Below are 25803 nucleotides of genomic sequence, written 5' to 3'. Positions count from 1 at the left end.
TTTGAGATGTATCATGCAACACTCATAATAAACATGTATCACTATGCTTGACAGGGTTAATGCGGAGGTATCCATTCAGCGCACTTTAAACTAAGGTTTTATCCCAATCACCAAAAATTCCAAAAGATCATACCTCAAATACCTTGTCTGTGATTTTCCCTTTTCCTTCAGAACCCAAATCAGCCAGTCAATCAATGGTATTTATTGAGCACTTACTACGCGCGGAGCACTGTACTAAGTATTTGGGACGGTGCTATACGATAGAACTAGCAGACATGCTCCCTGCCCATAATGAGTTTACAATCTAGAAGGGGAGACAGATGTGAATAGGATTAAATAAGTAATTTATAACGTATAATTTAAAGATAAGTACATAAGTACATGTCTACATTTTCCACAAGAATACTCCTTGCCCATAATGAGTTTACAATCTAGAAGGGGAGACAGACGTGAATAGGATTAAATAAGTAATTTATAACGTATAATTTAAAGATATGTACATAAGTTCATGTCTACACTTTCCACAAGAATATCATAACAAGGCATTTTAGCTCAAGAGTAGTCTGGGCACCCATTTTGAGGAATAGCTTCAATCTGACCCTCCCATAGTTCCGATGTTTGGATATTTACTCCAAGTGACAAGCCTGTAGAGTGGCAATTATTTTGAGATGCGGGAGCGGCTACTAAGTTTAGACATAAGGCAACTTCTTTGATCCTTCAGCTGTTCAACAGGTGCAAGTTTACACACCAGCAAACTATTCCTATATCTGCAGCTGCAGCAAAACTATTTTTGTGGGCTTGAGAAAATAATATTACGGTTAGCTACACTTAGTAGGCCAAATTCTCATTCCATAATCCCTTCCGAGAGAATGCAGCATAGGCTAAAACGCCAAAGTAGGCCAATACACATGCCTACATACCACACACGCACACCCTACACGTGTGTGTATACACATATATATGAATATATGTAAAATCAATCAATCAGTACTAAGGAAGGTATTAAGCTCTGGGGTAGACACAAGATAATCAGGTTAGACACCCCGAGCCCACACGGGGCTCACAGTCTTAAGCCCCGTTTTACAGATGATGTAACTGCAGCCCAGAGAAGTTAAGTGACTTGTCCAAGGTCACACAGCAAACCACTTACTGTGTGCAGAGCATTGTTCAAAGTGTTTGGAAGAGTACAATATAACAGAGTTGGCAGACATGTTCCCTGATCATAATGAATTTTCAGTCTAGACTAAAATTTACAGTGAGACTGGAGCTGCCCGCGACATAGGGCAGGGACTGTGTCCAACTTGATTTGCTTGTGTCCAGCTTGATTTACTTATATCCAATTTGTATTGGCTTGATTTCTTGTAGAGAAGCAGCGTGGCTCAGTGGAAAGAGCCCGGGCTTGGGAGTCAGAGGTCATGGGTTCAAATCCCGGCTCCGCCAATTGTCAGCTGTGTGACTTTGGGCAAGTCACTTCACTTCTCTGGGCCTCAGATACCTCCTCTGTAAAATGGGGATGAAGACTGTGAGGCCCCCGTGAGACAACCTGATCACCTTGTAACCTCCCCAGCGCTTAGAACAGTGCTTTGCACGTAGTAAGTGCTTAATAAATGCCATCATTGTATCCACCCCAGTGCTTAGTACAGTGCCTGACACATAGTAAGTGCTTAACAAATACCATCGTTATTATTACTCGACACTACTCACTGCCCAACACCACTACTCACTACTCAATACCACCCTTCACTACTCAACATTATTACCCCCATTCTACCCCACTACTTACTGCCCACTACTCATTACCCAATACCCACTGCTTACTACCCCAAAACACTAGCTCCTACCAAAAGCCACTACTCACTACTTCTATATCAATCAATCAATCAATCAATCAATCGTATTTATTGAGCGCTTACTGTGTGCAGAGCACTGTACTAAGTGCTTGGGAAGTACAAGTTGGCAACCTATAGAGACAGTCCCTACCCAACAGTGGGCTCACCGTCTAAAAGGGGGAGACAGAGAACAAAACCAAACATACTAACAAAATAAAATAAATAGAATAGATATGTACAAGTAAAATAAATAAATAGAGTAATAAATATGTACAAACATATATACAGGTGCTGTGGGGAAGGGAAGGAGGTAATATGGAAGGATGGAGAGGGGCATGAGGGGGAGAGGAAGGAAGGGGCTCAGTCTGGGAAGGCCTCCTGGAGGAGGTGAGCTCTCTGTAGGGCCTTGAAGGGAGGAAGAGAGCTAGCTTGGCAGATGGGCAGAGGGAGGGCATTCTGGGCCAGTGGGAGGACGTGAGCCGGGGGTCGATGGCGGGACGGGCGAGAACAAGGCCCAGTGAGGAGGTTAGCGATGGCAGAGGAGCGGAGGGTGCGGGCTGGGCTGGAGAGGGACAGAAGGGAGGTGAGGTAGGAGGGTGAGAGGTGATGGACAGCCTTGAAGCAGATAGTGAGGAGTTTTTGCCTGATGCATAGGTTGATTGGTAGCCACTGGAGATTTTTGAGGAGGGGAGTAACATGCCCAGAGCATTTCTGCACAGAGATGATCCGGGCAGCAGCGTGAAGTATAGACTGAAGTGGGGAGAGACAGGAGGATGGGAGATCGGAGAGGAGGCTGATGCAGTAATCCAGTCGAGACTGATGGTAAAAGGGTGGACATTTAGAGCCAGGTACCTCTCTTGAGCAAAAGCTTTCTTATCTGCTTGATTTTCCCCTGTTCCGGGACTCATTAGGGAATCTTTGTACTTTCCAAGTGCTTAGTACAGTACTCTGAACACATTAAGCACTCAATAAATACAATTGAATGAATGAATGACCTTGTCACATCTTCGGGTGATACTTTCTCAAGTGCTTGGTACAGGGGAATGGACCCATTGAGAAGCAGAGGCAGAGAGACCCAGGTCCAGTAAATGCCACCGCCATTGCCCTGAAGAGTTAAAACCAAACCAACCCTCACACAGGACACCTCTGCTCCTGGTTGGGATAACTTTGGTTTTCAGGAATATAAAATGAACATGGGTTCTGTTCTGGGGATGCCCATCTCTAATCTTGTGAAGGTGCTCATTAGTTCAGGTTCATGAACTCAGCGGAGGTGGGCGGAGGGGTGGGGGGCGGCCAGGGGTCTGCCGGCGGGAATTCCGTGGTGATTTGTGTGCTACCCAGCTGGAATTACACACGCTTCAAAATAGGGAGAATCAAATATCTCTTTGCTCTCCCTCCTAAGAGGTTGTTTATACTCCGCTTCGTGCAACAACTAGACTCCTGGCAGCTGTCCCTGTTGCTGCTTTTACCATCTCTGGGGAAGGAGAGACAGAGGAAAGATTTAATAGGAAACCTGTCAGGATATAATTCAGCTACTGCCTCAAAGATTAGAGAGGCAGCGTGGCCCAGCGGATAGACTATGAGCCTGGGAGTCGGAAGGACCTGGGTTCTAATTCCCGTTCCACCACTTCTCTGCTGTTTTGAGCAATTTGCTTTAACTTCTCTGTGTCTCAGTTCCCTCGTAATAATAATAGTGGGATTTGTTAAGCGCTTTCTAAGTGCCAGGTACTATACTAAGTGTTGAGGGGGGATACAAACAAATTGGGTTGGACACAGTCCCTGTCCCAGGTCTCCTGTAGCTACGCCAGACTGGAACACAGCTTAGCTCATAGTAAAAACCTAACAAATGCCATCATTATTATTACAAACAATACTAAAATCAGTTTTCCCTCACCCTTCCTAGAATCTCCTTCCCAATACAGCGTGGTTTCCGTTACGTGTTTTGATGTGGTTCATTTTTGTTCTATTAGAGAAGCAGCTTGGCTTAGTGGAAAGAGTAAGGGCTTGGGAGTCAGAGGTCCTGGGTTCTAATCCCAGCTCTGCCACTCACCAGCTGTGTGACTTCGGGCAAATCACTTAACTTCTCTGGGCCTCAGTTACCTCATCTGTAAAATGGGGATTAAGACTGTGAGCCCCATGTGGGACAACCTGATTACCTTGTATCCCCCCTCAGCGCTTTGAAGAGTGCTGGCACATAGTAAGCACTTAACAAATGCCATCATATTTAATTTTTAATTTTATTCAGAATGAAAGTTCCTCCAGGGTAGAGATAGTCTTGAATTTAGGTGGGAATTTAACAGATTTCTCTGCTCACTGATAGTCTTTAGTGAATACTGCTGCCCCCAAAGAGAAAGGAATACTGTTTTCATAGTTAAATCTTTAATAACAATGGTACTCATTATCAATCAGTCACACTTATTATGTGAAAAGTGCCAGAATGGATAATCACGTCAGACCCAGTTCCTGTCAGACCCAATCTGAGAGAGTCTCCATTTTCCAGAGGAGGCAGGGAGGCCCAGAGAGGTTAATCAAATACGATTGATTGATTGATTAAGTGACTTGCTCGAGATCACCCGGCAGGTCGTGGCAGAGCTGGGATTAGAATCAGGATTTCCTGATTTCCTGCATCTGCTTCTGGACTGTTTCCATCAGGCCAGGCTGCCCTTTGAAACCCAGATCGGTTAATACCTCCAGAAGCGGAGGCTAGAAAGATTGCGGTAATGGAGTAGATGGGGACTAGGTTTAAGACACGGGTTATGGACCAGGAAATTGCACTTTTGCCCTTTCCCATATTATCCTACAAAGTGTCATTCGTGGAACCGAAAGGCAAGGCTAAGAAAGCGATCAAGCCAGAAGCATTTCTTTTGGGTGCCAGGGGATTGCTAAGAATAGAGCGCCCATGTTTGTTGCTCTTGTCCTGGCTCCTAGCCCGTCCGCGGATCCTCCCATGTTCAGCTGTCCCTCGACAGGTGAGATCTGTGGGCACCGCTGAGGAACGGGGCAATTATGTGGAGGGTTGGGAATCCAGGACACTGTGACTCGGATGTTTCTGGTGGCTGGGTCTCAGCTGTCACTGGGTATCATTTCCTCCTCTTGGAGTGAACTTTTTAGTCCTCTCGGATGAAGATAGCTTTCCCTGCAGTTGGGCCAAGTCGGCCGAAACACCGCAATAAGCAAACTTCCTCCAGCTGCTGAATTGGTCTCCCATTTATCTGGAGTCATTGCACCTGTGCTGCCCTCAAGTAAGAGCCCATGTGAACCCAACAGGAGCCCAGGAAGAGGAAAATGGCCATTTTTAGGCCTCCGGTAGCAGTTGAGAGAACCAGCTAGCCCTTTCCCAAACAACTCTTGAAGGCAAGAGGCATATGGTAAGCAGCAGGCCGATCAGAAAACTACGGGAAACAGCATGGCCTAGTGAAAAAATCAAGGCTCTGGCTGTCAGATGACCTGAGGGCTCTAATTTGCCAACTTGTACTTCCCAAGCGCTTAGTATAGTGCTCTGCACACAGTAAATGCTCAATAAATACAATTGATGATGATGATGATGATAATCCCAGCCCTAGTTTTGCTTGCTCTTTGACCCTAACTTTTCTGAGCCTCAATTTTCTTACCCACAAAATGGTATTTCAATACCTGTTTTCCCTCCTACCTTGGCCTATGAGCCCTACGTGGGACAGGGACTGCATTTGATGTGATTGTGCTTTATCGACCCCAGTGCTTAGCACAGTAGTAAGCTGCTTAGAGTAGCAGTGTGGTTCAGTGGAAAGAGTACGGGCTTTGGAGTCAGAGGTCATGGGTTCAAATCCTAGCTCTGCCAATTGTCAGCTGTGTGATTTTGGGCAAGTCGCTTCACTTCTCTGGGCCTCAGTTACCTCATCTGGAAAATGGGGATTAAGACTGTGAGCCCCCTGTGGGACAACCTGATCACCTTGTAACTCCCCCAGCGCTTAGAACAGTGCTTTGCACATAGTAAGCGCTTTATAAATGCCATCATTATTATTATTATTTATTAGAGAAGCAGCGTGGCTCAGTGGAAAAGAGCACGGGCTTTGGAGTCAGAGGTCATGGGTTTAAATCCTGGCTCCGTCACTTGTCAGCTGTGTGACTTTGGGCAAGTCACTTAACTTCTCTGGGCCTCAGTTCCCTCATCTGTAAAATGGGGATGAAGACTGTGAGCCCCCCGTGGGACAACCTGATCACCATGTAACCTCCTCAGCGCTTAGAACAGTGCTTTGCACATAGCGCTTAATAAATGCCATTAAAAAAAGTAAGTACTTAATAAATGCCATTATTATTATTACAATACTTAGAATAGTGTAAGTCCTTATTATTATTGTTAGTAATAATAAAATAATACTAATTGGGGTATTAAGCACTCACTATATGCCAAGCACTGTTCTAAGTGCTGGAGTGGATATAAGCAAATCGGGTTGGACACATTCTGTCATTCATTCATTCAATTGTATTTATTGAGTGCTTATGTTCATTCATTGGTTCAAATCCCGGCTTCGCCACTTGTCAGCTGTGACCTTGGGCAAGTCACTTCACTTCTCTGGGCCTCAGTTACCTCATCTGTAAAATGGGGATTAAAACTGTGAGCCCCCTGAGGGACAACCTGATCACCTTGTAACCTCCCCAGCGCTTAGAACAGTGCTTTGCCCATAGTAAGCGCTTAATAAATGCCATCATTATTATTATATTATTCATTCAATCATTTATTGAGTGCTGTGTGCAGAACACTGTACTAAGCGCTTGGGAAGTACAAGTTGGCAACATATAGAGATGGTCCCTACCCAACAGTGGGCTCACAGTCTAGAAGGGGGAGACAGACAACACAAAACAACTAGACTATCCCACATGGAGTTCACAATCTTAACCCCAGATTTACATATTAGGTAACAGGCTCAGAGAAGTTAGGCAACTTACTCGAGGTCACACAGCAGACAAGTGGCAGAGCTGGGATAAGAAACCAGACCCTTTTGCCTCCCAGGACCGTTTTCTATCCACTAGGCCAGAGTGCTTGTCAAACAGTGTGGCTTAGTGAAAAGAGGATGGGCTTTGGAGTCAGAAGTCATGGGTTCAAATCCCTGCTCTGCCAACTGTCAGCTGTGTGACTTTGGGCAAGTCACTTAACTTCTCTGTGCCTGTTACCTCATCTATAAAATGGGGATTAAGACTGTGAGCCCCCACCATGGGACAACCTGATCACCTTCCAGTGCTTAGAACAGTTCTTTGCACATAGTAAGCGCTTAATTAATGCTATCATTGTATCCTCCCTAGCGCTTAGAACTGTGCTTTGCACATAGTAAGCGCTTAACAAATACCATTATTATTATTAGTAATAATAATAAATGTCATTATTATTATTATTATATACCTGCCTAACAAATACTACTTATTATTGAAGTCAGAGATCGTGGATTCTAATCCCGGTTCTGCCAAGTGTCAACTGTGTGACTTTGGGCAAGTCACTTCACTTCTCTGGGCCTCAGTTACCTCATCTGTAAAATGGGGATGAAGACTGTATGGAGGACAACCTGATGACCTTGTATCTATAATAACAATAATAATGGCATTTATTAAGTGCTTACTATCTGCAAAGCACTGTTCTAAGCGCTGGGGAGGTTACAAGGTGATCAGGTTGTCCCACGGGGGGCTCGGGGGGATTCACAGTTTTAATTCATTCATTCATTCAATTGTATTTATTGAGCACTTACTGTGTGCAGAGCACTGTACTAAGCGCTTGGGAAGCACAAGTTGGCAACATATAGAGATGGTCCCTACCCAACAGTGGGCTCACAGTCTAGAAATCCTCATTTTACAGATGAGGTAACTGAGGCCCAGAGAAGTTAAGTGACTTGCCCAAAGTCACACAGCTGACATGGCAGAGCTGGGATTTGAAGCCATGACCTCTGACTCCGAAGCCCAGGCTCTTTCCACTGAGCCACGCTGCTTCTCACCCAAAGTGACTCTGGTCAAGTCACTTCACTTCTCTGTGCCTCAGTTACCTCATCTGTAAAATGGGGATTTCTAGACTGTGAGTGCCCCGTGGGACAACCTGATCACCTTGTAACCTCCCCAGCGCTTGGAACAGTGCTTTGCACATCGTAAGTGCTTAATAAACGTTATTATTATTATTACCCCAGAACTTAGAATAGTGTGTGACACAAAGACTGTATGGAGGACAACCTGATGACCTTGTATCTGTAAAAATAATAATAATAACAGCATTTGTACATATTTATTACTCTATTTATTTTACTTGTACATATCTATTCTATTTATTTTATTTTGTTAGTATGTTTGGTTTTGTTCTCTGTTTCCCCCCTTTTAGACTGTGAGCCCACTGTTGGGTAGGGACTGTCTCTAGATGTTGCCAACTTGGACTTCCCAAGCGCTTAGTCCAGTGCTCTGCACACAATAAGCGCTCAATAAATACGATTGATTGATTTGATTAAGCGCTTACTATGTGCAAAGCACTGTTCTAAGCGCTTAACAGATCCCTTAACAGACTCCCATCATTAATTTAAGAGATCCTATCAGTATGATTTATTTCCCAAGCGCTTAGTACAGTGCTCTGCACACAGTAAGCGCTCAATAAATACGATTGAATGAATGAATGAATATCCCAATTCCCAAACTTTGACCAGTCCCGAGCGCGCGCTCTCCGCGGCCCTGTTGCCCGGCAACGCGCGCGCAGGGCGGGAAAAGGCTCGGAGGGCCCGCGCGCCAGCCTTCCTCGTGCGCCTGCGCACCTCGCGCCTCTGTTGCCCGGCAACCCACCGCTGGGGTCGAGCGGCGCGCGCGGAGGGCGGGAAAAGGCTCGGGGTGGGGCCCGCGCGCCAGCGCTTTTTCGCGTCCGCCTTCCTCGTGCGCCTGCGCGCCTCGCGCCTCTGTTGCCCGGCAACCCACGGCTAGGGCCGAGCGGCGCGCGCGGAGGGCGGGAAAAGGCTCGGGGGGGCCCGCGCGCCAGCGCTTTTTCACGTCCGCCTTCCTCGTGCGCCTGCGCACCTCGCTCCTCTGTTGCCCGGCAACCCGTGAGGGACAGGACGGAGGAGCGGGCGAAGGGCGGGCGGCGGCCATGAGGCCTGGTGAGGCCCGAGGGTTTCCCATCCACCGCCCCGAGCCCACTGACCTCAACCCCTACTAATCAATCACTCAGTTCTGCTCTATTGTACTCTCCCAATAATAATAATAATAATAATAATAATAATGTTGGTATTTGTTAAGCGCTTACTATGTGCAAAGCACTGCTCTAAGCGCTGGGGGGAATACAAGGAGATGAGGTTGTCCCACGCGGGGCTCACAGTCTCCAGCCCCATTTTACAGATGAGGGAACTGAGGTGAAGTGAAGTGACTTGCCCAAGGTCACCCAGCAGACATGTGGGGGAGGCGGGATTTGAACCCATGACCTGCGACTCCCAACCCCGCGCTCTTTCCACTGAGCCACGCTGCTTCTCCCAAGCGCTTTACACATAGTAAATTACCTCATCTGTAAAATGATGGTATTTAAGCGCTTACTATCAATCATTCAATCAATTGTACTCTCCCAAGTGCTTTGCACATAGTGAATTACCACATCTGTAAAATGATGGTATGTGTTAAGCGCTTACTATCAATCATTCAATCAATTGTACTCTCCCAAGCGCTTTGCACATAGTGAATTACCTCATCTGTAAAATGATGGTATTTGTTAAGTACTTACTATCAATCATTCAGTCAATTGTACTCTCCCAAGCGCTTTGCACATAGTAAATTACCTCATCTGTAAAATGATGGTATTTGTTAAGCGCTTACTATCAATCATTCGATCAATTGTACTCTCCCAAGTGCTTTGCACATAGTGAATTACCTCATCTGTAAAATGATGGTATGTGTTAAGCGCTTACTATCAATCATTCAATCAATTGTACTCTCCCAAGCGCTTTGCACATAGTGAATTACCTCATCTGTAAAATGATGGTATGTGTTAAGCGCTTACTATCAATCAATCAATCAATTGTACTCTCCCAAGCGCTTTGCACATAGTAAATTACCTCATCTGTACAATGATGGTATTTGTTAAGCGCTTAGTATCAATCATTCAATCAATTGTACTCTCCCAAGTGCTTTGCACATAGTGAATTACCTCATCTGTAAAATGATGGTATTTGTTAAGCGCTTACTATCGATCATTCAGTCAATTGTACTCTCCCAAGCACTTTGCACATAGCAAATTACCTCATCTGTAAAATGATGGTATGTGTTCAGTGCTTACTATGTGCCAAGCACTGTTCTGGATAGATACAAGGTCAGCAGGTTGTCCTGCGTGAGAGAAGCAGCGTGGTTCAGTGGAAAGAGCACGGACTTTGGAGTCAGGGGTCATGGGTTCGAATCCTGGCTCTGCCACTTGTCAGCTGTGTGACTTTGGGCAAGTCACTTAACTTCTCTGGGCCTCAGTTACCTCATCTGTAAAATGGGGATGAAGACTGTGAGCCCCCTATGGGACAACCTGAACATCTTGTATACCCCCAGCGCTTAGAACAGTGCCTTGCACATAGTAAGCGCTTAATAAATGCCATTATTATTATTATTATTATGACCTGTGACTCCCAAGCCCACGCTCGTTCCACTGAGCCACGCTGCTTCTCCCAAGCGCTTTGCACAGAGTAAATTACCTCATCTGTAAAATGATGGTATGTGTTAAGCGCTTACTATCAATCATTCAATCAATTGTACTCTCCCAAGCGCTTTGCACATAGTGAATTACCTCATCTGTAAAATAATGGTATTTGTTAACCACTTACTATCAATCATTCAATCAATTGTACTCTCCCAAGTGCTTTGCACATAGTGAATTACTTCATCTGTAAAATGATGGTATTTGTTAAATGCTTACTATCAATCATTCAATCAGTTATACTCTCCCAAGTGCTTTGCACATAGTGAATTACCTCATCTGTAAAATGATGGTATGTGTTAAGCGCTTACTATCGATCATTCAATCAGTTGTACTCTCCCAAGCGCTTTGCACATAGTGAATTACCTCATCTGTAAAATGATGGTATGTGTTAAGTGCTTACTATCAATCATTCAATCAATTGTACTCTCCCAAGCGCTTTGCACATAGTGAATTACCTCATCTGTAAAATGATGGTATGTGTTAAGCGCTTACTATCAGTCAATCAATTGCACTCTCCCAAGCGCTTTGCACATAGTAAATTACCTCATCTGTAAAATGATGGTATGTGTTCAGCGCTTACTATCAATCATTCAATCAATTGTACTCTCCCAAGCGCTTTGCACATAGTGAATTACCTCATCTGTAAAATGATGGTATTTGTTAAGCGCTTACTATCAATCATTCAATCAATTCTACTCTCCCAAGCACTTTGCACATAGTAAATTACCTCATCTGTAAAATGATGGTATTTGTTAAGCGCTTACTATCAATCATTCAATCAATTGTACTCTCCCAAGCGCTTTGCCCATAGTAAATTACCTCATCTGTAAAATGATGGTATTTGTTCAGCGCTTACTATGTGCCAAGCACTGTTCTGGATAGATACAAGGTCATCAGGTTGCCCTGCATGAGAGAAGCAGCGTGGCTCAGTGGAAAGAGCGCGGACTTTGGAGTCAGGGGTCATGGGTTCGAATCCTGGCTCTGCCACTTGTCAGCTGTGTGACTTTGGGCAAGTCACTTAACTTCTCTGGGCCTCAGCTACCTCATCTATAAAATGGGGATGAAGACTGTGAGCCCCCTGTGGGACAACCTGATCATCTTGTATACCCCCAGCGCTTAGAACAGTGCCTTGCACATAGTAAGTGCTTAATAAATGCCATTATTATTATTATTATTATTACGTGGGGCTCACAATGACCTCAGCTCTACTAATCAGTCAGTTCTGCTCTATTGTACTCTCCCACGCGCTTAATACAGTGCTTAGCACATAGTAAATTACCTGTAAAATGATGGTATTTGTTAAGCGCTTACTATGTGCCAAGCACTGTTCTGGAAAGACGCAAGGTCATCAGGTTGTCCTACATGGGCCTCACAATGACCTCAGCCTTACTAATCAGTCAGTTTTGCTCTATTGTACTCTCCCACATGCTTAATACAGTGCTTAGCACATAGTAAATTACCTCACCTGTAAAATGATGGTATTTGTTAAGCGCTTACTATGTGCCAAGCGCTGTTCTGGGTACATACAAGGTCATCAGGTTGTCCTATGTGGGGCTCACAATGACCTCAGCCTTACTAATCAGTCAGTTCTGCTCTATTGTACTCTCCCACACGCTTAATACAGTGCTTAGCACTTAGTAAATTACCTGTAAAATGATGGTATTTGTTAAGCGCTTACTATGTGCCAAGCACTGTTCTGGATAACTACAAGGTCATCAGGTTGTCGTACATGGGGCTCACAATGACCTCAGCCTTACTAATCAGTCAGTTTTGCTCTATTGTACTCTCCCACGCGCTTAATACAGTGCTTAGCACATAGTAAATTACCTCATCTGTAAAATGATGGTATGTGTTAAGTGCTTACTATGTGCCAAGCACTGTTCTGGGTAGCTACAAGGTCATCAGGTTGATGTACATGGGGCTCACAATGACCTCAGCCTTACTAATCAGTCAGTTTTGCTCTATTGTACTCTCCCACGTGCTTAATACAGTGCTTAGCACATAGTAAATTACCTCACCTGTAAAATGATGGTATGTGTTAAGCGCTTACTATGTGCCAAGCACTGTTTTGGGTAGATACAAGGTCATCAAATTGACCTATGTGGGGCTCACAATGACCTCAGCCTTACTAATCAGTCAGTTCTGCTCTATTGTACTCTCCCACGCGCTTAATACAGTGCTTAGCACATAATTAATTACCTCACCTGTAAAATGATGGTATTTGTTAAGTGCTTACTATGTGCCAAGCGCTGTTCTGGGTAGATACAAGGTCATCAGTGATGCCGGCCAAAACACCGCTAAGAGTCGCGTAAAGAATTACTCAGAGGATCGTTTTCCCAAGCAAGCTTTTATTATCCCGTCCAATTTCCCTCCCAGAGTGAATTTGGGTCTTTTGGGTGTAACGTACGCAGCGGACTCCACTCCTCAGGGGAGGCGAGAGCCCTGAGCACTCAGCGGGAGTTGCTTAACTTCTCTGGCCCTCAGTTACCGCATCTGTAAAATGGAGATTTTACTGGAGTAAAATGGAGTAAAATGGAGAGGAAGTCCTCCTCCCTCTGATTTAGATGGTAAAACCCATGAGGAGCAAGGACTGTGTCCAACATAATTATCTTGTTACTGCTCCCTTATTTAGTAGTGTCTGGCACATTGTAAGTGCCTAACAAATACCATTAAAAAAACAAACCCCAAACTGTGACCCTAATTCAAGATCTGTTGGGTCATCATCATCATCATCAATCGTATTTATTGAGCGCTTACTATGTGCAGAGCACTGTACTGAGCGCTTGGGAAGTACAAATTGGCAACATATAGAGACAGTCCCTACCCAACAGTGGGCTCACAGTCTAAAAGGGGGAGACAGAGAACAAAACCAAACATACTAACAAAATAAAATAAATAGAATAGATATGTACAAATAAATTAAATAAATAAATAAATAGAGTAAAAAAATATGTACAAACATATATACATATATACAGGTGCTGTGGGGAAGGGAGGGAGGTAAGATGGGGGGATGGAGAGGGGGACGAGGGGGAGAGGAAGGAAGGGGCTCAGTCTGGGAAGGCCTCCTGGAGGAGGTGAGCTCTCAGCAGGGCCTTGAAGGGAGGAAGGGGTCATATTTTCCCCACCATCCTATTTTGTCAGAGTGACTTTCTGAGACTTCTGAGCCTCGAAGGGAGATAAAGTCCATGGTTCATTGTTGAATCTGTGAAATTCTGGATAAGAATTAGAATGGTAGAGTTTACTTTTTCTTCTTCATTTTGGTAATATTTCAGAATCAGAGGAGCAAGCCCAGTCACAGATAGCTTTAAAAGTAAGTTGATCACTGCTGTCAATAAATCCTGAATTTGAAGAGTATTTTATGTCCATCCACAATGCCTAAAGGGTCTGTTTATATTCAAGTATTCAGCTTTTTCATTGTTAAACATTCTTCTGCTCTTTCTTCATCTCCCACTTCTTATAATGGACTGTGTCCAACCCGATTAGCTCGCAAATACCCCAGCGCTTAGATCAGTGTCTGGAACGCAGTAAGTACTTTGGAGAAGCAGCGTGGCATAGTGGATAGAGGACGGGCCTGAGAGCCAGAAGGACCTGAGTTCTAATCCCGCCACTCCTCTGCCTTGTGTGGCCTTGGGTAAGTCACTTGACTTCTCTGTGCCTGTTACCTCTATTGTAAAATAGGGATGAAGACTGTGATCCCCATGTGGAACAGGGACTGCGTCCGACCTGCTTAACTTGTATAATAATGACGGCATTTGTTAAGCGCTTGCTATGTGCAAAGCACTGTTCCAAGCGCTGGGTGGTTACAAGGTGATCAGGTTGTCCCACGGGGGGCTCACAGTCTTCATCCCCATTTTACAGATGAGGTAACTGAGGCCCAGAGAAGTGACTTGCCCAAGGTCACACAGCTGACAATTGGTGGAGCCGGGATTTGAACCCATGACCTCTGACTCCCAAGCCTGTGTTCTTTCCATTGAGCCACGCTGCTTCTCTACCTCAGTGCTTTAGAACTGTGCTTGGCACATAGTAAGGGCTTAACAAATACCAAAATAATAATAATAATAATAATACACTCTGTTGTACTCTTCCAAGCATTTAACACAGTGCTTTACACACAGTAAGTGCTCAGTAAATACCATTGATTGATACCATTGCCAATACTGCTGGGATAATCTACTGGTATTCCTTCCCCTCTGACAATCTCTGTATCTGACCTTACAGAAAAGCCCAACTCTTTGAACCCAAACAACGCACCCTCTTTCTTCTCTTATGTCAGTGTGTGAAAACTGGTGTGTATCTGCAACTACAAGCACGAAATTCTTCCCTTTTACCTTATTTTACAATTCTAGGTCCTACAACATCAACTGGAATCATTCCAGGCTCTTCGATTGAAGACGTTGCAGAATGTTAACATGGTATGATTTTTTTTTTAATTCCTAAATCGGCTGTGAATCTCGACCTGTATATATGTATATATGTTTGTACATGTTTATTACTCTATTTATTTATTTTATTTGTACATATCTATCCTATTTATTTTATTTTGTTAGTATGTTTGGTTTTGTTCTCTGTCTCCCCCTTTTAGACTGTGAGCCCACTGTTGGGTAGGGACTGTCTCTATATGTTGCCAAGTTGTACTTCCCAAGCGCTTAGTACAGTGCTCTGCACGTAGTAAGCGCTCCATAAATACGATTGATGATGATGATGATGACTCTCTGGGCCGTGCAAAGATGGGCTTGGATAAGGGGAAGAGAAATGGACCCCATTGGGAGATTTTTACCGTAGCTCTTGGCCGAACATCCCAAGACATCTTGGGGTTAAGGAGCAGGTCTACCAACTCGGTTCCGTTGTATTCTCCCAAGCTCTTAGTACAGTGCTCTGCACACAGTAAGCGCTCAATAAATATTATTGATTGAAAGAAAAAGGTGCACTGGGGAGGAGTGGCGCTCCGTACTAATATAATGATAGCATTTATTATAGCATAGTCTTCTAGGCTGTGAGCCCACTGTTGGGTAGGGACCGTCTCTATATGTTGCCAACTTGTACTTCCCAAGCGCTTAGTACAGTGCTCTGCACACAGTAAGCGCTCAATAAATAGGATTGATTGATTGATTACCTTGTTTATTGTTCTATTGTACTCTCCCAAGTTCTTAGTCCAGTGCTCTGCACACAGTAAGCGCTCAATAAATACGATTGAATGAATGAATGAATAATAAATCTGTACAAATATATACAAGGGCTGTGAGGAGGGGAAGGAGGTAGGGTGGGGGGACGGGGGGGAGTAGAGGAAAAAGGAGGCTCAGTCTGGGAAGGCCTCCTGGAGGAGGTGAGCTCTCAGTAGGGCTTTGATTATTACTTTCCAGGAGGCAGAGGATCTAGACTAATTCAGATTCACTCCTGCTGGGTCTATTTGAGTTGTTTTGTTTTCACCCCTCCTCTCCCTTCCCTCTCTGTCCATCCCCACCGTGCTCCTGTACAACATTCCCTCCATTAGTTGGGCCACTGGCACATCAGGATGCCCAGTCAAAGGGGTCAGACTTTCCAGTGCCAATCTTCAGGGGGTTCCTGCTGCAGCAGAAGTCGATCGATTGCACCGGCCCTGCCGCCCTCAGCCACCTCAGGGGTCATTTGGCCCGCCACTCTTGGCCACCTCGGCTTGGGCTGCATTAGAGAAGCCAAACTGCTTCTCCACTGAGCAGTGTGGCTCAGTGGAAAGAGCCCGGGCTTTGGAGTCAGAGGTCATGGGTTCAAATCCCAGCTCCGCCAATTGTCAGCTGTGTGACTTTGGACAAGTCACTTCTCTGGGCCTCAGTTACCTCATCTGTAAAATGGGGATTAAGACTGTGAGCCCCTCTGTGGGACAATCTGATCACCTTGTAACTCCCCAGCGCTTAGAACAGTGCTTTGCACATAGTAAGCGCTTAATGCCATTATTATTATTACTGGGAAGGAGGCCTTCCCAGACTGAGCCCCTTCCTTCCTCTCCCCTTCGTCCCCCTCTCTATCCCCCCCATCTTACCTCCTTCCCTTCCCCACAGCACCTGTGTATATGTATATATGTTTGTACATATTTATTACTCTATTTATTTTACTTGTACATATCTATTGTATTTTATTTTGTTAGTATGTTTGGCTTTGTTCTCTGTCTCCCCCTTTTAGACTGTGAGCCCACTGTTGGTTAGGGACTGTCTCTATATGTTGCCAACTTGTACTTCCCAAGCGCTTAGTACAGTGCTCTGCACACAGTAAGCGCTCAAGAAATACGATTGATTGCTTATTATTATTATTATTATTAGGAGATGAGGGAGGTGAGGTAGGAGATGGGGGCGAGCTGATTGAGTGCTTTAAAGCCAGTGGTGAGGAATCTCTGTTTTATGAGAAGCAGCGTGGCTCAGTGGAAAGAGCCCGGGCTTTGGAGTCAGAGGTCATGGGTTCAAATCCCGACTCCGCCAACTGTCAGCTGTGTGACTTTGAGCAAGTCACTTCACTTCTCTGGGCTCAGTTACCTCATCTGTAAAATGGGGATTAAAACTGTAAGCCCCCCCGTCAGACAACCTGATCACCTTGTAACCTCCCCAGCGCTTAGAACAGTGCTTTGCACATAGTAAGTGCTTAACAAATACCATTATTATTATTATTATTATTATTATTATTATTATTACTATTATTATGTTGAGGCGGATGGACAACCACTGGAGGCTTTAGAGGAGAGGGCCTGACCCAAGTCCCCATCCTGAGATCTCTGTTCTAAAACTAGCTCCAGGTTCCCAAATGAGACTGACAGACCAAGACAGGCCCACACGAAGGGGGTCCCCGAAGCTTGGGAGACACCCCCTAAGTGTCAGGAGCCTCGGTAAATTTTATACAAGCTTTATGGATGTTATAATCAAATAATTGGGTGAGGGGAACTTTAGGTACCTAGAACCTGGAGATTGCTTGCTTTGAAATTAATATCATCCTCAATCGTATTTATTGAGCGCTTACTATGTGCAGAGCACTGTACTAAGCGCTTGGGAAGTCCAAGTTGGCAACATATAGAGACAGTCCCTACCCAACAGTAGGCTCACAGTCTAAAAGTGGGAGACAGAGAACAAAACAAACACACTAACAAAATAAAATAAATATAGTAGTCATTCATATTTTTCAATGGTATAGCTTTCAAAAATGTAGCATTCCAAAGTGTTCCTGTCCATCGATCACGTTCTAAATCTGTTCCGAGAAACCGATGTTCCGAATACATTTTCAGGTACAGTCTGAAATCAGTGAAATACTCAGTAAAAATATTGTGGAGATGGAGTATCCTCAGATCTGTTCCGAAAAGATTTTGCTCTCCAGCCCGCCAGCTGAAAGGATCTTGGTATGTTTCCTAACCCAATTCCCTCTCGGAAACCATCGGCTTGATGGGGAATTCAGGGGTTTCCAAAGTCAACTTGTGGTTCAGTCCAATTCTTCCCCAGGCCCAGGTTGCACTGGGGGTGGGGAGGCAATGACAAGGATGACTATGAGCCCACTGTTGGGTAGGGACTGTCTCTATATGTTGCCAATTTGTACTTCCCAAGCGCTTAGTACAGTGCTCTGCACATAGTAAGCGCTCAATAAATACGATTGATGATGATGATGACTATCACTGCGCCCTAAAAGCAGCATGGTCTAGTGGAAGGAGAGTCAGAGTGCTTGGGTTCTAATCCCAGCTCTTCCATTAACCTGCTGTGTGACCTTGGGCAAGTCACTTCCCTGCCCTGTGCCTCAGTTTCCTCATCTGTAAAAAGGGAGTTTGATACGTATTCTCCCTCCTACTTAGGCTGTGAGCCCCATGTGGGGCAGAGGCTGTGTCTGATCTAATTAATTTATATTTCCCCCAGGCCGTAGAACAATACTTACCAAATATTGGGGGTTTTTTTTTAACAAAAAGTAGCTGGGCATTTGGTTCTCAGAATTAGCATGGCCTAGTGGATAAAGCACAGTCAAAAGGGACCTGATTCTAATTCCAGGTCTGCCACATATCTGCTCTGTGACCTTGGGCAAGTCGTTTGACTTCTCTGTGCTTCAGTTACCTCATCTGTAAAATGGGGATTAAGACTGTGAGCTTCACATGGGACATGGACTTTGTCCAATCTGATTTTTGTCCAGTTTGTCCAATCTCCCCTCCCCATCCCCCACCTTACCTCGTTCCCCTCCCCACAGCACCTGTATATATGTATATATGTTTGTACATATTTATTACTCTATTTTACTTGTACATATTTATTCTATTTATTTTATTTTGTTAATATGTTTTGTTTTGTTGTCTGTCTCCCCCTTCTAGACTGTGAGCCCGCTGTTGGGTAGGGACCGTTCCTATATGTTGCCAACTTGTACTTCCCAAGCACTTAGTACAGTGCTCTGCACACAGTAAGCACTCAATAAATACGATTGAATAAATGAATGAATGATTACCTTGTTTCTCCCCCAGTGATGATGATGATGATGGTGGCATTTGTTAAGTGCTTACTATGTGCAAAGCACTGTTCTAAGCACTGATAATGATGGCATTTATTAAGCACTTACTGTGTGCAAAGCACTGTTCTAAGCACTGGGGAGGTTACAAGGTGATCAGGTTGTCCCACGTGGGGCTCAGAGTCTTAATCCCCATTTTCCAGATGAGGTAACTGAGGCACAGAGAAGTTAAGTGGCTTGCCCAAAGTCACACAGCTGACGATTGGCGGAGCTGGGGTTTGAACCCGTGACCTCTGACTCCAAAGCCCGGGCTCTTTCCACTGAGCCACGCTGCTTCAGTGCTTAGCCTGGCACATAGTAAGTGCTTAACAAATACCTTGAAAGAAGCACTTTCTGTGCAAAGTACTATATACTAAGTGCTTAGGGGAGGGCATTACAACAGAATCTAGACTGTAAACTCATTTCTGGCAGGGAAATGCCTTCCAACTCTGTACTGTACTCTCCCAAGGTTTAATACAGTGCTTGTCACATAGTAAACGCTCGGTAAATACTATTGATTGATTACCAGTGACAAATTAAATGATAAAAAACAAAGTTGGTAGACACATAGCTTAGAGGAGGAGCTTACATACTAGTAATGAAACGTACCTAATTAGATTTTCTGAAAACTTCTTGGGTTTAGACTTTAATGCCATAAATGCATTCTGTGCTCCAGAGATAGGAGAAGCAGTATGCTGTAGTGGATAGAGCACTCGCCTGGGAGTCAGTAGGTCATGGGTTCTAATCCTGACTCCACCACTTAAATAATAATAATAATAATAATAATGCATTTATTAAGTGCTTACTATGTGCAAAGCACTGTTCTAAGCGCTGGGGAGGTTACCAGGTTGATCAGGTTGTCGCTGGTGAGGCTCACAGTCTTAATCCCCATTTTACAGATGAGGTAACTGAGGCACAGAGAAGTTAAGGGACTTGCCCAAAGTCACACAGCTGACAATTGGCAGAGCCGGGATTTGAACCCACGACCTCTGACTCCAAAGCCCGGGCTCTTTCCTACTGAGCCACACTTGTCTGCTGTGTGACCTTGGGCAAGTGACTTAACTTTTCTGTGCCTCAGTTTCCTCATCTGAAAATGGGGATAGAGACTGTGAGCCCCATATGGGACAGCGACTGTGTCCAATCCAATTTGCTTGTAGCCACCCCAGCGCTTAGTACAGTGCCTGATGCATAGTAAGTGCTAAATGAATACAATAATAATAGTAGGAATATAATAGTGATAATAATAACAGAAATAGGTCAGTTATGCCCAGTTGGGCTTGTCACATAGATTCCCACCACAAATCAGGTGGTTTGGGTAATGACTAATAATCTGACTAATAGCCTCTTACATCATGTCCTTTGTGTTAGCCTAAAGAGAATTCAGAAGGTGGTCTTTCCAAGGAGAAAACTTCTTATTTTGAAAAATTCAACCTGGCTCCCTCTGAGGGAAAAAAGTCTAATTCTGTTGCTGGTAACTTCATCCAAGGCATGAATAATCCAACCTACATCCCACTAAAAGATATCTCAATTAGGAAGACGGAGACTTTGGTAAAAATTGGGAGCCCTTCAGAAAAATGCAGTGGATTGAAAGATTGTGACAACCTCGATAGCATTCAGCCTTTCCCGAATCAAAGCCTGGTGACCTCTACTGCGAAAATCATTTTGGATGAATCGAAGAAAATTCTGCCTTTTCCCACGCCCGAACTCTGGGAAGACTTGGAAGGCATGTGCGGATCTGCCAAACTAGCGAAAGAAGGGTCTCAAAAGTCACAGGAAAAGGATCTTATACTTGGATCGGACCTTCGGACCTTAAAACATGTTACAGGAGCTCAGGGTGAGAGTTCAGAAGGCCCGTTCAAAAAGCATACAGAAAAGGCTGTGAGAGAAAGTTGTAGAACTACGAGAGAGACACCAAATGGCACACAATCCGGGAGAGTTTCGGAATTCGAGGCTTCGATAAAGAAATTAAATTCTGTTATTGTTGCCCTTAAAGGAAGCAGCATGCACCTTTGCCGTGAATGTGGGCGGATAGCCGAGAGAGATGGTTTGTCAGATCTTGGCCATGTAACTATGCAAGCAGAAGACTATTTAGGGGTTTTCCCTTTAGCCTGCCAGGGGCCAAAGGACCCTTCCTCCCTAGTTGATAGCTCAAAACATGCCATAGATAGAGAGAAGCAGAAACCGAGTTCTGCAGAACCAGAAAACGAGGCATCCGACACGGTCAAAACTAGGACCGATCAGTACATTGCCAAAATCCAGCAATTGCAGAGTTCCCTTAAAGAAGCCACGCAAGCCCAGAAGAAGCTGTTGGAATTAGAGGGTGAAAATCTAACTCTAAAGATGAACATCAAGCCCCTGGTTGACATGATGAAATCTGTGAGAGAGAAAAATGCAGAATACGAGAAGACAATCGGGCAGTTAGTAGGAAGTAAGAAAGATCTTCAGGTCAGGTTGGCTAAAGCCGAAGAAGGCAGTAGGGGCTGTGCCCAAGAACTGGCCAAGTTAATAAAGAGCTACAAGGAACTTCAGTGGCAAAATAAAACTCTGGAAGCGGAAAGCCACCAGCGCTGTACTGAGAAACAGCACCTGATGCAGACCATAGAAGACCTGAAAAGTAAAAAGGAGACCGTTCAAAACGAGAAGGCAGGAGCGGTTGAAGAAAACGAGAGGCTGAACGAAGCCGTAGCCGCCGCAAAGAAAAACGCTTCCTTGTTGTGCGAGGAAAATCAGAAACTAGAGAGGAGAGCGGAGCAGCTTGCGATGGAAAAGACCGCCCTCGAAAAGGAACTGGAAAAAAATCAGACGGCTTTACAGCAACTGCAAGAAGAAAAGAGCGTCGCGCGATCAGAACGAGAGGCTCTCCTCCTGAAGATGCGGGCGATAACGGAGGAGAAAGTGAACTTGGAAGCCACGCTGCGGCATCGGGGCTTGGCAAGGCAGAAACTGGAGACAGAGTCTGGAGATGCCTGGTTGCCCCAGGCCAGCGCAGCGGAGAAACTGCGGGCAGAACTGCAAAACGCGAAAGCGGAAACCAGCATTTTCAAGAACGGCCTGTCTGATGTGGGCAGGGAATGTGAGGTACTTTCAGAGATGGTGATGGATCTCCAAGCCAACAACCGGATGCTAAACGAAGAACTAAAGAAACGCGTCCAAGAAAACCTGGAGTGTGAAAGCAACGTCCGGAGGCTTATGGAAGACAAGCTCCTCCTGGAAAACTGCTTACGGACTGTGGAAAACGAGAAGGATGCGTTGCAGTTCCAAATGAGACATTTCGGCGGAGACTACCGCCTTCTAAGTGATGACATTTCCCTCCAGTACGGTGATTCAGTCAAACTGGGTTACATTTCAAGAAAGAAGAAATATTGGTTTGAAAAGTCTATCGGGAGCTGTGAAGAAAAGCCAGCCTCCAAGCCAAAAACTTCAGAAGGTGTGCACCGAAGAGTTGGCTTAGTACACTTGGGTTTGTTCCAATCTGTCTGGGCACTATATCGTTCTGAATTTTTCACTGGAATTCTTTACTATAGAATGATTAGGGTATTACTTTTATTTTGATAACCCCCCCCCCAAAAAAAAATTTTAGACTAGTACAAGGTGGTATTCTAAAGACTATGAGCTCTATATGGGACAGGAACTATCTTTGACCTGATTATTTTATGCTAATATGGTGTCTGGCACATTATAAGTGCTTAACAAATACCATCATTATCATTACTAGTAGTAATAGTATTCGTGTCATTATTATAATATTTGTTAAGTGCTTACTAGGTGCTAGGCACTCAATCAGTTCTATTTATTGTGCACTTACTATGTGGAGAGCACTGTACTAAGCGCTTGGGAGAGTACAATGTAACAGAGTTGGTAGACTCTGCCCACAATGAGCTTACAGTCTAGAGGGGGAGGCAGTCATTAATATATAAAAAAAAGAATTACAGATATGTATATCATCATCATCATCAATCGTATTTATTGAGCGCTTACTGTGTGCAGAGCACTGTACTAAGCGCTTGGGAAGTACAGTAAGTGTTATGGGGTTGTGGGATGGGTGAATAAAGAAGCAGCGTGGCTTAGTGGAAAGAGCACGGGCTTGGGAGTCAGAGGACATGGGTTCTAATCCCACCTTCACCACTTGTCAGCTGTGTCACCTTGGGCAAGTCACTTAACTTCTCTGTGCTTGTTACCTCATCTGTAAAATGGGGATTAAGACTGTGAGCCCCACGTGGGACAACCTGATGACCTTGTATCTACCCCAGCGCTTAGAATAGTGCTTGGCACATAGCAGTTAAATACCAATATTATTATTATTATTATTAATAAATGGTACAAATCCAAGTGCAAGGGTGACACAGAAGGGAGAGGGAGAAGAGGAAATGAGGGAAGGGAAGTCACAACTAGTCTCTGGCCTTGGCCGCCCGAGAGATGGGGAAGGGGGAAAGAGGCAGTGGTTGAGGTTCTGGGGGCGGTTAACGACGACCCTGTGATCCTGGGCAGACAGACAAAGGGTAATAATAATAATAATGGCATTTGTTAAGCGCTTACTATGTGCAAAGCACTGTTCTAAGCGCTGGGGAGGATACAAGGTGATCAGGTTGGTTGTCCCATGTGGGGCTCACAGTCTTAATCCCCATTTTACAGATGAGGTAACTGAGGAACAGAGAGAAGTTAAGTGACTTGCCCAAAGTCACACAGCTGACAATTGGCGGAGCCGGGTCCTGGATCTAAGCACTGGAATAGATACAAGCTAATTGGGTTGGACACAGTCCCTGCCCCACAGATTGTATTGAACTCTCCCAAGCACGTAGTACAGTGCTCTGCACACAGTAAGCACTCCATACGATTGAATGATTGAACATGGGGCTTACCAACTTAATCCGTGTTTTACATAGGAGGCACAGAGAAGCGAAGTGACTTGCTCAAGGTCACACAGCTGTCAAGTGGGGGAGCCAGAATTAGAACCCACAACCTCTGACTCCCAAGCCCTGGCTCTTTCCTCTAAGCCATGCTGCTTCTCCTAAAATTGAGGTTAAAACCTGATTTCCCTCCCTCTTAGACTGTGAGCCCACACGGGACAGGGACTGGGTCTGACCTGATTTTCTTGTATCTACTCCAGTGCTTGGTTCAGTGCTTAACACATAGTAAGAACTTAAAAAATACAATTATTATTGTCATTAATAATAATTTCTCAAGAACTTCCTCACTTAAAAAGAAACTATCTTTTTTTTTTTTTCTCCCAGGCATTCCAGTTAAACTGCAGTCAGATCTTTCTTCAAAGAAATGCTAATAAATTTTCACACCCTATTTAAAAATCAATTTTCCTTATTTTTTTTCTTTTAAATCCCCCCAAATTACTTATGGGAATATTTAGCATTATAAGGATACTCATTACGACCTCAGTGGGAGTTTCTGCTGTGTCCCCCTCCGGGTAGGAAGAAGAGTCAGGAGGCTTTAGGGTCTGGAGAGAGCCGAGGCAGCGGATTCAGACTGTGATTGAGACTGTGAGCCCCACACGGGACAGGGACTGTGTCCAACCTGATTACTTTGTATCTGTTCCAGCGCTTAGTACGGCGCCTAGCACACAATAAGCACTGAACAAATACCATATTTATTATTATTATTATTGTTCAGATCTCTGGATCTTTTCTGGTTCAATCCCTCTCCATCCTTTCATCCAGGTTTGTAACTGGATGCGGGAGTTGGGTTCACCTAATGTCCAAGGCCAGACTTTGTTGCAAGTAGGAGCTGCACGGAGGGGCAGCGGATTGTGTGTTCACTGGAAGAGGTCTCACCTTCCCTGGCCGCGGGCTTGGGATGGGCAGACCAACCTCTCTCTCTAGCCCAAACCCCAAATTTCCTCACTAGCCTGCTGACCAGTCTGGCACAGAAGTGTACGACCTAAGCTTGAACGTTGGCCACGTGGAGGTTCTGCCCGAGGTCGGGTCGACAGGGTGACCAGAAGAGTGGACTGGCAAGAATGAGACCAGGGGAAGGTGTTGCCGGGTGGCAAGCATTTACCTGGGCCATCAAGCAACTCTGGGGGTACCTGACTGAGGCAGGGGAGCAACCCCAGGACAAGGTCACAAATTGAGGGAAAGTTGGGTGTCCTAGAAGGTATGAGCTTGTCTTTCTGCCTGTGAGGCGTGCGGTTCACGAGGGCCCTAAGTAAGATTTTCCTGGGACAATACAACATGCAGTTCTACTCTGCAACTGACTTCTAAGGTCACAAATTTAACATCTTGAAAGAGAGAGAGAGAAGGGACGAGAAAGAGGTCCTTCCCAGTCTCTTGAAAGAGGGAGAGGAAGAGAAAGAGGTCCTCCTCAGCCATGTGACTGGGGCTTGTTCTCTTCAAGGTTTTGTACACTTTTAGGTCTCCGTCTTGCCATAACCAGACCAGAAAATGTCCACTCAACCATATGTCACAAGACAGACAGAGGCTTATTCATTCAATTGTATTTATTGAGCGCTTCCCGTGTGCAGAGCACTGTACTAAGTGCTTGGGAAGTATAAATTGGCAACATATAGAGGCAACAACGGGCTCACAGTCTAGAAGGCAGAGAGGGGAGCAGGTCCAGATGGAAACGGCAATAATGCCGGAGCGTCCTCCAAAATACAAGAGTTTCTGCTGGTTGGTCATTTATCACTTGAAGTTTTTAGAGGGGTCAGCAACAGCAAAATATTTTCTGATCATCATCATCAATCGTATTTATTGAGCGCTTCCTGTGTGCAGAGCACTGTACTAAGCGCTGATCTATTAGGTATGTCCAGAGACATGGACTCTGATTGCTAATGACAGAAATGATGACATAGTAAGTGCCTAACAAATACCATAAAAAATTAATAAA

The 25803-nt window shown here is 44.8% G+C and overlaps 1 protein-coding gene across 2 annotated transcripts; it reads left to right on the top strand.

Annotated features, from left to right (window-relative positions):
• Positions 1–8852: 8852 nt before the first annotated feature.
• Positions 8853–24269, top strand: CCDC110 (coiled-coil domain containing 110). Of its 2 annotated transcripts, XM_038755151.1 has the most exons (6): positions 8853–8920; positions 13767–13804; positions 14841–14906; positions 17738–17848; positions 20335–22393; positions 24198–24269. In XM_038755151.1, exons 1-6 carry the CDS (start codon positions 8911–8913, stop codon positions 24242–24244), a joined length of 2331 nt encoding a protein of 776 aa, XP_038611079.1. In that variant the 5' UTR covers positions 8853–8910; the 3' UTR covers positions 24245–24269. The 2 variants fall into 2 exon arrangements, with proteins under 2 accessions (XP_038611079.1, XP_038611080.1); XM_038755152.1 differs by lacking the exon at positions 13767–13804 and having other exon boundaries at positions 8899–8920.
• The last annotated feature ends 1534 nt before the right edge of the window (positions 24270–25803 follow it).

This window comes from Tachyglossus aculeatus, chromosome 12 (assembly GCF_015852505.1).
Source record: "Tachyglossus aculeatus isolate mTacAcu1 chromosome 12, mTacAcu1.pri, whole genome shotgun sequence".
NCBI classification, from domain to species: Eukaryota; Metazoa; Chordata; class Mammalia; order Monotremata; family Tachyglossidae; genus Tachyglossus; species Tachyglossus aculeatus.
Note: the sequence above shows the minus strand (reverse complement) of the source record. Positions and strands in the feature narration are given on the sequence as shown.